Source organism: Nothoprocta perdicaria, unplaced genomic scaffold (assembly GCF_003342845.1).
Source record: "Nothoprocta perdicaria isolate Ctin4 unplaced genomic scaffold, notPer1 scaffold_75, whole genome shotgun sequence".
NCBI classification, from domain to species: Eukaryota; Metazoa; Chordata; class Aves; order Tinamiformes; family Tinamidae; genus Nothoprocta; species Nothoprocta perdicaria.
In genome coordinates, this window is record NW_020456032.1 from 3,007,782 (window position 1) to 3,021,071 (window position 13,290).

The 13,290-nt window shown below is 44.5% G+C and overlaps 1 protein-coding gene across 1 annotated transcript in view; it reads right to left on the minus strand.

Annotated features, from left to right (window-relative positions):
• DNAH9 (dynein axonemal heavy chain 9) overlaps positions 1–13,290 on the minus strand; it is a 155,076-nt gene that overhangs the window by 72,928 nt on the left and 68,858 nt on the right. Inside the window, exons 47-50 of the mRNA XM_026051405.1 lie at positions 12,848–12,990; positions 11,275–11,436; positions 10,017–10,250; positions 4,166–4,426 (exon numbers count right to left, since the gene is read on the minus strand). Coding sequence (XP_025907190.1) covers positions 4,166–4,426; positions 10,017–10,250; positions 11,275–11,436; positions 12,848–12,990 — 800 coding nt within the window. The remainder of the gene's footprint in view (positions 1–4,165; positions 4,427–10,016; positions 10,251–11,274; positions 11,437–12,847; positions 12,991–13,290) is intronic.

Sequence of the window (13,290 nt, forward strand, 5' to 3'; positions counted from 1 at the left end):
AAAAAAAAAAAAAAAAAAGAGATGCTAGAACGTTTAATTGTCTGTGATTCAGCCACGGCAGTTTCTAGGGATCCTGAGGACATGGATGCTGAGTAATCCTTACTAAGTCAGTGGACAATGCACAGTGTAAGAGATGCCAATATGGTCCATATTGTATCACAGGATGGACAGAAGCGGTTCAGTTGAAGCAAGACTGATCAACCACACGCTCACTTCTTGGYTCCAAAAGGAAAAAGAATAAAAAGTGTTTAAAACCTCAGAAACACACATGGACCTAAATCCTTTTATACTTTTGTAAGCCAAAGACCAGCTGAGCTGGACGGCCTCCTCCAGAGAGCAACATGGCTACAGATTAATTTAATGGCAACAAAGGGGGATTATTTAAAGCACCAGAAAGATAACCTTCTCACTGAAAAACAAACAAAAAAAMCACACAGGAATTGAGTCAGAGTTAAGTTGCATCTGCTGAGATGGTATTACACAGCTGTGACGGTCTCAATCTGATACTGGACAGAAGACCATTATAGACTGTTTGCAATTGGATGGGCATAATTGGTGCACCAGAAAACAAACCCATACATTTGCTACACGTAACTACCATCATTTGGAAGGTGTCTCATAAATAGAGCTGTTCTGACTACAGTAACAATGATTAACATCAACTTCAGTTTAACGCAGCCAAGGTGTTCGCTATGAGATCGAAGACAGTTCTGCACTTGGTGGCAAGGGAGGCGGGGAGGAGAACTCATCTGCCTGCAGACTCATGGCAGTATTCCCAAGACGGAGGGAAGCGCGGGGGGCCGGGAACACATGTAATCGCGTTAGCGCCTACAGCAGCAGCGAGCGCTCCCGCTGCGGGAGCCGTCCGTCACGGAGCCCCGGGGAGCGACGCAAAGACACGAGTGACTGCAGGAGAATTCCAATAGACCGGGATGCTGTCACAGAAACCCACTGCACAGGTTAACTCTAACTGCTTCTAACTGTTGGCTTTGCCTTTGTGCTTCCCGATGCTTCATGCTTCCAGCATCCAAGGCCCCACGTCTGCCTAATGCTCCGTCGCTCCTTTGCCCTCGGCTTCCTGCTCCGCCTTTCCCGGGGTTGTGAGCTTTGTGCATGATCTCTGGGCTGCTGGGAAAGGGAGATCTCTCGGGCCAATGTGCCATTAATCCTGAGAATGAAAAGCTACTCCCTCACCGGTCCGTTTTCTCCTCCAGGAAACACTGCAGGCAGCCCAGGCACTGCACGCTTGAGCCTATGCCCGCACAGCAAAGGCAGAGAGTTTGGAGCAGCTCTGCCCTCCTAGGCAAGATAGGCTTCTTGAAGAACTCCTGTCAGGAAGGGAACCCTCTGAACAGCAACTTGCTCAATGACCATCACTTACCTTCCACTTGGGATTAACAGAAAGGCATCCCCTGTTGCTTCCCCCTCCGAGGAGTCTACACACCAAACATGCTAACCTGGCAACTCTGAACAGATTTGGTTGCTTTCTCCTAGGCTAGCAAGCAGCACCTGCACAAAAATGTAGATGCATCCACCCAATTACTCCAAGCTCCTCAGTATCTGACAATATTTATTACTGCATTCTACTCAATAGCTTTTCTCACCACGTTTCCTATTAACGTTGCATGTACTAATGCTGTCCAAATAAACAGCCTTAGATAACTGGGGAGAAACTATACATATTCACACAAATACTGCTGATTATTCATGTCAGCAAGCAGGTCAAGCGCTCTGATGCATTTTAGATCAGCAGGTAAAGGAGGCCATGCCTTCTGGTGCTCAGTAATGCTGCTTTACAGCTCTCTAGAGGAAATCCCACCATCACCTTAATCTTTGCCTAATGAGATATTCTATAGCTTCAGCATGAATCCAGAAATGATAAAGAGATAAACAATTTCCCCTTGCACAGTCTTTCACTTACAAGCACAAGAATTAAAACCATGCATCTTTATGGCCAAGTCATATCCTTCCTGAAATCTAATCATGTGGAAAATCCATTTCTGATGATTCAGAATTGCTTTCCTCTTCCCAAAAAAAGGGGATATGCTTGGGCTGTGCCTTGCTGTGATCATGCAAATAAATGCTTTCTTGAACTGCAACTGGTGTGGTGCCACTGTTCCTCCCTATGTGCAAGAGTTTGCTACTCCAGGATGCTGACTGCACTGCAGACCAAAGACAAATTGAGGGTAACTTGTGCCTCTCTGGAACATTCCGCATCTCAAAGTATTGGGCTCTGAATGGGGCTCCTGGAGCATCCTGAAATGAAAAATCTTGCAGTGTTCCAGGAACTTGCCCTAAACCAACCATTTAAAGACTTCTTACTGCAGGAAGCTGCTGCTTGACTACAGATTTCCCCAAAAGCATCTTCCTTTAGTATGGTCTTTGTCTGCAGCTCAATAAATTTCTTCCTAGAGGTCATCCTGTGATCCTGCACTCAGAACCAGACTACCTACCACCTAAACAGGTCATTTCCATGCCTGAGAAATGCTCAGTATATTTTTCTTTTGTATTAGACAAAMAGCCACCCTGTTAGAGTGTCTGTGGAGCCCGGATGCATGCAGCARACAGTTAACATTACATGTGCTCAACAAGGCCTGACGTCAGTCAAGAAAGAGAAATTCTGCCTCACACAGAGTCTGCTGGAGAAGGTCAGACCACCCCATTGACTCACACCTGCTTTGTCACCGCAATAGCAGGGACTTAATGAGCAGAAGGTGCCTAGAGGATCCTCAGAAGTGAACTCTTTTCTAATGCACCTCTGGTTCTCGCTGCTGCTTCTTTCATCTCCGCTGCTCCCACACAACCTAACCAAGCACACTTCCTGCATGATGTACAAGGAGTGCTGCCTCGTCTCAGGACAAGGCTTTAGGCAGCTTGCACAGTTGGGAGGCAGTCAGGAGCAAAGCTCTGTGAAGCAACACATACCAGCAGTGCCCACATGTTGATATTCCACGTTTAAGCAGGGCAGGAGGAAGCCAAGAAAGACTTGATCCATGTAAAACCAACTGTTTCACAGTGGGCAGATCTCTAGGGCTCTTCTATTTCAAATGGTCTGGAGACCAAACCCAAGGGACCAATGACATGAGTGGCCAAAGTGGATGCCCAAGCTCACTGACAGCTGGAGCAATAGCTGGCTAAGCACATACCACACCTGTGAACATGCACGAGATACATGTAGAATATGTCCAAGTGAAGTTCTGAATCTCAGCTGAGCTAATATGCTCTAGACAAGCTGGGGAWAAAAAAAATGAAACAGAAAAAGCTTTCAGTAGCTGGCTTTAATATCTTCCTCATTGGTATTATGGGTGTTTCTCAATTCCTGCTGTGCTGATTGTGCACATGCATAGAACTAACCAAAGCAAACAGGTAGTGCTCATACTATCGTGCACTTAAATGAAATGTTACAGCCTCTGCAAAAGATCAGACCTGATCTCCTGCCAGCAGGAAGGTGCTCTGGGTACAAGTGCCATAACAGTGAAAAGACAGAGCGCCTGCCCAGCAGGTTCATGCCCTACTTTTTTGGTGAGCAGAAAGCACCGAGTGCCAAGGGATTATGTCCCAAGTGCCCTTCAAATCCACTCCAATAGCCTGGCACAGCCATAGCATCAGTATTTAGCTTATATCACATATTTTAACGCAGTTATAGTCCCTCACGCCAGACAGAGGATCACTCTCACCTACGTGCCTCCCAGGTACTGATGTGCAGGTCCACCTCAGTGCAGAGGCTCCCAGGGAACTTGGGAACAAGTATGAAATACCACAAATAGTCAAATATGCTGGGTCTRCCAATAAGAAAAAGGGACAGAAGCGGTGGTCCCTCAGAGATGCTCTTCCCAGGGGCCTGAAGAAAGAGTGATGGAACAATAACCTCCCCTTTCTCATGGGACAAAAAGAAAAACAGTGGAGCCAACAGCAGAGAAGAGGCAAGACGCAATACAACCCTGCARCCTAAGGCTGCAGCTCCTCTTGCTCTCTACAGGCCATCAGTGAAGGTAACTGAAGCAGCCTTGTACACTGTTACAAGTCACACCAGCAACACAAGCRTGCACAACCTGGGAAGAAGAGTGGGTGTAATGAAAGGCCCTTAAATTTGGACCCAGGAATGAAACTGCCCCTGCTACTGCAGAAGGGAGATACTGGATTTCCATGGGAGTTTTCGTCCTACCTTGTTGAGGGTGTTCAGAGCTGCTTGAGCAGCTGCAAGGGCAGGCTCGGCTTTGGCCAGGTCCTCCTCGCAGTCCTTCTGTTTCTGCTGGACCTCCYGAGTGATCAGTGCCACCTTCTGCTCCTCCTCGTCAGCTATTGCCTTCTCTCTGCTCACCTTTTCTGTCTCCACTCCTACCACCTGGATCAGCTTGTCAGCATCATCATTCTTCTGCTTCAGCTCCACTTCTTGGGCTGCCAGCTTGGCCTTCAAGTCATCCACCTACAAGGAAAGAATCTGTGATGGAGCATGGATGCCCAGCAACCCTGCTCCCCACTGCCCATCAGCATTGGCTCAGGAACATGGCTCAACAGCCACCAGCAGCAGGGAGAGCCAGTGCGTAAAGGCAGCAATGTCCTGGAAGCCCAGGAAAGCAATACAGCAAGTCCTGCAGCTCCTATGCTGTGCTTCCAGGCTTGGAGAGCCRATGCACATGGATGCATGTAACGATCTGCCCCCGGCTAGCAGTGAGAATCCTGGGAAGGAGGAACCCAGCAGTGTCATCCTGCTGCAGAGGCTGTGCCACTGCTGGCTTCTTCTGCTGGGGAACTGAAAGATACCAAGCCAAGGTGAACACTGCTTCGGGCAGGACCAACCAAGAAGCAGGTAGAAATGTTCATTTCAGATCTTTCCAGTTTAGATTCTTTCCAGTTTGGTGCCTAGCCAGGCACCGAAGTCCTGCAGCATTTGATCCTGCACTCACACAAAAGGAGGTAGAACATAGACCTCCCCAGTGGTATCTGATGGGGAGCAGTGGCAGGTGGGCATGGCCTCCCCACATCAGGGCTAGTCCCTGYGATCAGCCACGGCCCCAGCCCCTGCCTGGCCCTGTGAACAGGCCTGTGCACATCAGCACAGCAGAGCTTTAAGCAGCAAATAGAGAAAATCGCTTTACAGATGTTTGTAGCAAGCTGCTCTCATTATAAAGCCAAATACGCCCATGTTTCAGCCATCTCTGAGGACAATATCTGAGGCTGTATTGCACCGTTCACAAATATGGCATGTATGGACTGCGCACGTATATTTTGAGGTAGAGATGTTACCTGCCCATGCTCAGGGTATGGAAAGTAGAGGAAAGACCCACTTCAGGTCCCTTACAACCATGACATCCTACAAACTTGTGAGAAAAAAGGTATTTCTCGGACCATAGATGTTAAAACTGGGATCTGCTGATAGGCAAAGCCTTCCTCAGAGGTACAAGACCTAAAGGAAGTGCAGAGAAAAGCCAGCCAAAGGGATAGGCAAAGAATGAACTGGAGCTTTAAACTGAATAGGACTCAGAGAATGGAGACAAAGAGGAGAAAATCTGCAATGTCAAAGGAGTTGGTGAAGGGAAGCTCTTCCACTCAGTCAGCAGGCATCTCAATGGTAACAAACACACAGCTCTCATACAAACTGCTTCACCGAGCAGCTTCTTACACCTGCAAGGCATAAGGGCTCTCTGGTGACAGGATGAAACGTATGCCCCATGGGCACATCCATATGCGTGGTCACTTGAACACAGAAACTCTTCTTCTAAGAGCATACATTCCAAAAAACTCAYATGGCCTCTTCACAGATCATAGAGAACATTTTGTCTTTCCCTGTCCCACCACTGAGTTCATAAAAGACTGCTTATGGCTCCACAGGCACATCTTTACCTATGTAAAGACACTTAGTACGATATAAGCCAGACCTTTGCTTTTGTTGACAATTCCATTCTTATACCAGGAGAGCACAATTTGCAATCACATAAACCAAAGCTATTGACATTCTGTATTAGCTTCAAGTGGAGAATGGTTTCTTAGAATTCTCTTTGTATTCCCACCCTGCACACTTAATCCATTCTCATCTCCTCCTGCTTGCCAGCACGAGGCTGTTTGCACCAGGACAAAGATGCAACTGTAAATCAAAATGCCTTGGCGCTCGCAGGAGTGCGTAATCACTGCAGTCAGCAAACGGAGCAACAACTTTTTGTTCAGGCCTAAGTCTTCCGAGGGTGCAGGAAAATGAAGTGGGGTGGTTTGCTGATTGCAGATACASCTCGTGACCTTCCGCTCAAAATTTGTAATCACACGCTGGATGCATATATGAATGCAAGATTTAAGGAATTTACCCAAGACAAGACAAACCAGGGATTAAATCCCTCTAGCTCTCTCCGGTCCATTCAATGGCTATATAAAAAGAGCAGATGTAAATGCAGCACAGCTCGTAATAACAGCAAACCTGACAAAACCCACTTTAAGCTAAGTACGTATAGTAATGGAAGGGTAAACACCCAACTGACATCGTCAGGATTTCGGGCTCTGCTGAAAGGAATCCAAATGTCCTGAAGCACAGAAGAGCAGCCTGTACTGCCATGAAAGTAACTGCCCACTTGGGTTATTGCTGCATGTTAAATTCCCATCAGATATGATGCAAGTTGGAGCTGTGRCATCTATTTTGGGGCTCTGCTGAACCCTCTGCCCAAAGGTTTTACTGTGTTTTAGGGAACATATGCTAAACTGCAGCCTTCCTACAGCAGGATTTTAGATCTCATTTAGGAAACACCATGTTTTCAAGGAAGGCTAAGGCTTAAATGCAGCCCAGTGGTTACTGCTGGTGAGCTAGCATTTATACAGAGGAAATATGGAAATAGGAGCTGTAACTAAATAACTGAATTTTCTCTCTTAAGTCTGCCTTTCCCCCACTCAGGACATCACTAAGAAACTGTATTGCTCAAATTCTTCCTTAGCACAACATTCCTCAATGCCTTACTCGCAGACACAAGTAAAGCCAGACTGTCACATTCATCTATTTCTCCTCTCTTCCCACACTTTATAACATGCCTCTGGACAACCCGGTCAGCAGGGAGACCTCATTCCATCACCCGCAGTAAGACACACAGCAGAAACCTTAGGCATGACACTGCTGTCTTAAAGAAAGCAAGTAGGACACAGCCCTGACTTCTTCCCAATCAAAAGTCTTCTGGAGCAGTCCCAAGCAGAGCACAGTTAGGGACAAGCACATGAAAAGTCCTCCTCTGTCCATGAATGTCACACTCTTTTCCTTTTAATTTTTTGGAAAACGTAAATGCTTGCCAARTTTCCAGCTGTCCATTATTTATGCTTATTATTTTTATAGGTAATGGTTATTATCAAGAGATGTACAGAAAGCCTTCACAATGCAGCCCCATCTTGCAGCTTCTCATGCTTTCAGACTTCTCCATCAGTCACACACAGTCTCCCTCCTTGCACTGACACCTCCACGCCTCCAGTATCCTCCAGGAAAACAAAGTTTTATGGATAGCTCAGATTAGGAGCAGTGCATTCATTATTCTTGAGATGTAACCTCCAGGTTGCTCTACCCTGCTCATTCTCAGCTCACCAGACCCGTGGGCAGAGCTCTTACTCGGGGCTAAGAAAAGCATCACAACAAAAGGAACATTTGGATGCAAAAACATCTCATGCAAAACATCATCACATGAAAGGAAAACAGCATGGTCGATACTGTCATGCTGTGTGGTACCTCTTCCTCGGAACACAGTGGCTTATCCTCAAATTGAGAGGATGAAGACTGATGGAGACAAAGAGGTGACAACATATAAAACATAAGCCATTCTGGAGATGGAGGCTGGGAAYGTCTATTCCTCCTGTCTCATTTTGAAGGAAACAGAGAAGAGGCAAAGCAGTGGGAAAACAGAAAACTAGAAAGCCATCAGTCTACAAGATTGGAGTGTCACTGAAAAGCTGAGGGTAGAGTGTGAGCAGCAGGAATACCTGACATGGACACAGGCATGGACAACCAGGCCTCCAGGATCACAGGAAAGCAATATGAAGATAAAAAGCAGCTCCATGTGGAGAAGCAGGGGGAAATTTGACGTCCTGAGCATGGATACATAATTCAAACCCCTTCGAACATATGAGGCCTTACAGCCAACAGTAGTTCCTGGAACTGCAGTGCCTCGTCCTGCTAAGCTCTAGTCAACACCCTGGACTCCGCTGTGCCACAAAACAGACAAGAGACAAATACTTTATAAATAATAAGACAGATATGTCACAGGAAAGTCATTACCACCTCCAGGGAAAGCAAGATAAACACCGCTAACTTTTTCAGCGCCTGCCAACACAGGTGAAAGCAAAAGATGCCTTTTAGGTATCAAGTAGTTGGTAAGCAAAAGAAAGCAAAAATTACAGGAGAATAACACTACCCAGAGTGCCTGAGGATCACAGCAGACTGTCATCTCCCAGCGAAGGGAGAACGTTATTACCCTCCTTCACATATGCAACGTCAGTATAATAAGCAGATCAAGGTGTTAGCAGACAGACCCCAAGTATGCCTTAAAATATGGAATAAAATTAGCGGCCATAAAAAGTTCAGCACTCGGTCTCTAATTGCACTAAGAACTGTGAAATATCCATGAGCAGCTTCCCGAGTACTGGATGATCTGATAAGCAATTAGTAATGAGAAGTACAAAGGGAAAAGCAAAGCAAATGAGAGGATCCAGGATGATGTACTGTAGCTCCAACTGGGAAGAACTAGTTGCCTAACATCAAAACAGAAAAAGAAGAATTATTAAAGAGCAGAAAACCTGGAGGGTAGGCTCCCAAGAGACTCATTTTATCTGATTGCCCCTGTCTTGTTTCAAGAACACAAAACACATCACAAAGGTCAGCAATTAATTGATAGAGCAAGCAAGACTCGAATCCAGAATCCTCTGATGCAGTATTAACCAAAGTCATACCAAAAATTACTCAGCAGCAGGCTCTGAAGAGAATGCTGACCTCCTCCCAGCAAGCGTCGTTCTCAAAAGCAAATGACTCATCCCACAGATTTTTCCCTAGTTTATTAGGTTCTAATAGCTGGAGTCTGGCTCCCAATTTTTTGCGGTACTGAGAAAGACAGCCACTCTCTTTAGGGAAAGATGGTTAGGTAGGTGAGCTAATGAAAAGCAAGGGAAGAAAGTTGACTAGACATAAGAATTGCAAATCTTTGAAAGAGGCCTTGCTGCTTCCTCAGCACCACGGCAGACCTTCTGTACAGGTGAATGCTAAACTTTTGAGATATAAATAGGTATTCAAGATCTAACCTGGTATGATTTCCAATAGTGCTAAATATCCACACTGGTATCAAATTAACAGCAGTTTGGACTATTACGCACATCTGATAATTTAAGTGTTTAATTTTAGGACCCCAAAGCTAATTTTAGATTCAGTTTTGACATATTTGTCCTCAGTGCTCTGCATCTTAATCAACTTCATAAACAGAGGCTTCTTGCTCCAACCTTAGTCCTACTGGCAATGAACTATCCTTTTCTTTTAGCCACCTGGCTACTCAAAGGTGTGCCAGTAGGGCTCTTTACAAGGGAGATTTTAGGTGGAGCAGTCTACAACATACATGCATTAGTTTGCATAAAGATAAATGGCATATCATGACAAGAAATGAACTTCAGCCTAGTTTTAATGGATGTTCTATTAAAACTGAAAGATATAATGGAGTTATTGTAGATTTCCTGTATGCAACTGCAAAAAGCACTGATCTTGCCCTAAATACGCACAGTTCTGTGTTTTATAAGCTCTTATGTCACTACAGCTGAAACATAGCTATTAAAATATATGTAGATCCAACTGGATCCATATCTCAATTTAATGTAGTCTTTAAACCAGAATTAACTTGGCTCAAAAAGGGAGATTTTACACACACACATCTTTTCCCTTCTCCTTTCTGGCACAGGACATAACCATTGCTCAYCCAGGAACCCACCCTCCTTTTTGAACCAAGTTACAGAGAATGTCTTTCACCTTAGAAACAACAAAACATTCACTTTGAGACACAAACAACCAGTTTTCTCACCTGTGCAGATGTGCTATTGAGTTTCTGCAGGCCATTCTCTAGTCTCTCCATTTTAGCTGTTAAATCCTTGCCCTTTTTCAACAGCAAATTCTGATAGAGCTTGATTTGCTCAAGGAATGACTTGGGAGTGGTGTAGTTGTATCGGTGCTCATTGCTCAGATACAATCGAGATATCTCATTGACACTCGTATGGACATAGGCCATGAATTTGCTTATTGACTCTTTCACTGAAACCTGAAGTTAAAATGAGAAGACAAATATTTTTGGGGGGAATTTTTGGACAAATATTGGGGGGGAAAAGAAAAAATAAGAGATAGGAAAAAGAAAGCAACTGCTATATATAGACCTCTGTCTTATGTAAAGGAATTTATTAACATTTTATTCTGCCGCAGCAAAATCCAGGAGGTAGCATCTTAGTCAATTCCTTTTGGTTTGTTATCTCTAAAATAACTTCATCTGCTCTTGTACTTTATACCTCCTTTTATATCTCTCATTTTATCTTCTTCCAAGCAATTTTTTCTAGCACTCAACTCTATAAAACAAAACCTTTCAAGTATAAATTTAGGCTTTTTCTGCTATACAAATGGGGAAAGTGCACACTCATAAAGAAACATTTTAGACTTTATTCTTCCAAAATCCTGTACAGAAAAAAAATAAACAGAACTGAATCTCTTTTAGTCTAGTAGCTGGTAGTCATCAATGAGAGGCAGGCACACTTGTGCCCTTGAGAATTACAGACTTTCAGATATGCATGTGGAGAGAAAGTGTATGTTCCACTGAATAATTASAAGTGTTAGGTTATTTTCTGCATGGATTTTCAAGCTGCCTTTTTGGTAGCAAAACCGTAATTTCACTGACTATGCTATCAGTATATAAGTATATATAAGGGTGGTGTCAACGGCTCTGTTTCTGCTAAGATCCATGACACTCTGGAAAAAACTTGCCCATATTTCAGGAGCTTGATTCAATTCAGTTTAACATAATATGGAGCTGCCAGCAATCACTCCAAACAGTGATCCAGATGTCCTGGATAAGTATCTGAGGGTGATGAGGACAGGGAATCCACTATCACATTCTAATAAAATTCTTTTTGATTCATTACTTGCGCTGACCTGAGGCCACAGCTAGATGCTAACAGCGCTGTACTTCATCATGCCAGAATTAGAAGGCTCCAGAGGAATTCAAAACCAAGTAACGCTCAGACACCTCTAGATGGACCAGTGAGATGGTGTTGAGCGTGCCACAGCAGCGGGCTCACCTCGATGCTCTCCGTTTCTTGCAGAAAGCGCAGGCTGACAGATTCAAGGGCCTCCTGAGGCCATTCATGAAACCAGTCTATCGCTGTGCAGTTCACGACGGCAGGGAACTTCCTGCTACGGACCCTCAGCTTGTTACCCACGGGTGAGAAGCACAGTGCAACCTAAGSAAGCAAAGAAATGGAGGAGCTGAGACAGCATGTCTGGAAGCAGATGGTTGGGCTCCAGGCACAGAGCCCAACTTCAGAGGAAATCCTCACATTAGCAGGTAAGATTAAAGCAAGTCTGACTTTGGAGCCCTTGCACTTTAGGCCAGGAAAATGCATAATCTAGCAGTAAACACATTTTTCCTCCTCAGCAAAAACAAGCAGGCACATTAAGCATTGCTATGGTCTAAAGTGGAACCCTGGCAAACTTTTAAGGCTGCAGCCTTCATTCAATATAAGCAATTCCTTTCTTCACAACTTTAGCAATGACACAAAGCTTTYACCTGCCTGGAAGCAGAGATTCCGTTTCAAATGGTACAACAAGAAATTATCCTCAATGGATCTAAATTCTCCTGACAGGACCACAGCTTTGACATGTGGCTGCCTAGATCATTTTCCCAAAGCCAGCACTCAAAAGGACTGATGTGGTTCAAAACTCAGAAGTCTTCTTGCTCTGGAGTCTTCAGTCACTCATCTTCCATCAGCCACTCCTGCAACATTCAACCTGCTCAGTTGACCTCAGGAAGGCCCAATCTCATTCTTCTCACAGAAAGAAACTCCTCACCATGAGTGCAGAAGTCAGGACAAGCTAAAATTCTATCACTCTCTACCCCATTGCCAGTTTAAATAGTGATACAACATCTAAGAATCAAATCAAGGATAAACAAAACCTGGCACCAACCATCTGAGTCCTTCTTCTATAACATCTTCCTGTCTGTACAAACTGGCCCAAATTTATGAACTCTTTTAAGACCAGAACACAAGGCAGGTGTACACCACACAATGAAGCAGCAAATATCATCGGTTTTCCGGAAGCTGTGAAAGCCGGTCTTTAACAAGTCCCCTTTCTCCTCTCCCCAAAATACAGTGACTTTATGTCCCCCAAACCAGTCCATGAACCCCCTTTATCTTTGAAAAAAAAAAAAACAAACTGCAATTAAAGTTATTTCAACTTATACAAAATTAATGTTGAATTAAAGGAATATTTTTGTTTTCACAAACATAATATGTCCAGTCAAAAGCCTCCAGGATTTTAAGTTCTGGTCTTCCTCAGGCGTGTACCTACAGAGGTACCTGCATAGTGAATTACCTCCTGGAAAAGTCTAACTCCTTGCACTGCATCTTCTTCATGGGGTGGGCATGCCTAGAGATCATTAAACCATTTGGGGATATTAACCTGTTGTTATAGGGGTTTCTAGGGCTAGGAAGCTGGSCTGCAAGCATGCAACTTCCTAATATGCGATGCTGCAATTCATATAACTTAAAGTCTTTTAATTCTTTTGGYTGTCAGTTGTCAAGTTAGACCCAAAGGGGGTTCTTGGACCACAGTCAGTGCTTAAGATCCCTGCTCCCCTTGCCACCAGCTCACCTTCAGCTGTCGCCGAACACGATCTATGAAGAACTTCCAACAAGCTTCCCGTGAGTCTACYAAGCCTTGACCCTTGACTTCGTTCCTCACACCATTGATGATGTTTTCAACTTCATCATCAGGGAAGAGATCAGGGATTTCACCTAAGACAAGAGGGCACACGTTGGTTTGCTTGTCTCTGCTTTGTTACATGCTTCGAGCTAGGTGAAGTCTGCCTTCCCCATCACAGTACTGGAAAGGTCCTTCCAGAAACAGTCATTGGATGTCCAAGAACATTGGGAGCAGAAAGACAGCAGAGGTTTTTAGCATCGCTAAAAAACAAGCTGATTTGCCAAACAGTTGTGAAAGCAAGCTTCCTCAGAGCACAAAGGAAATGAGCATTAAATAAAAAAATCAAAGTACATAAAGTCATATTTTTCTGATGCATAGTGATAATCAGATTT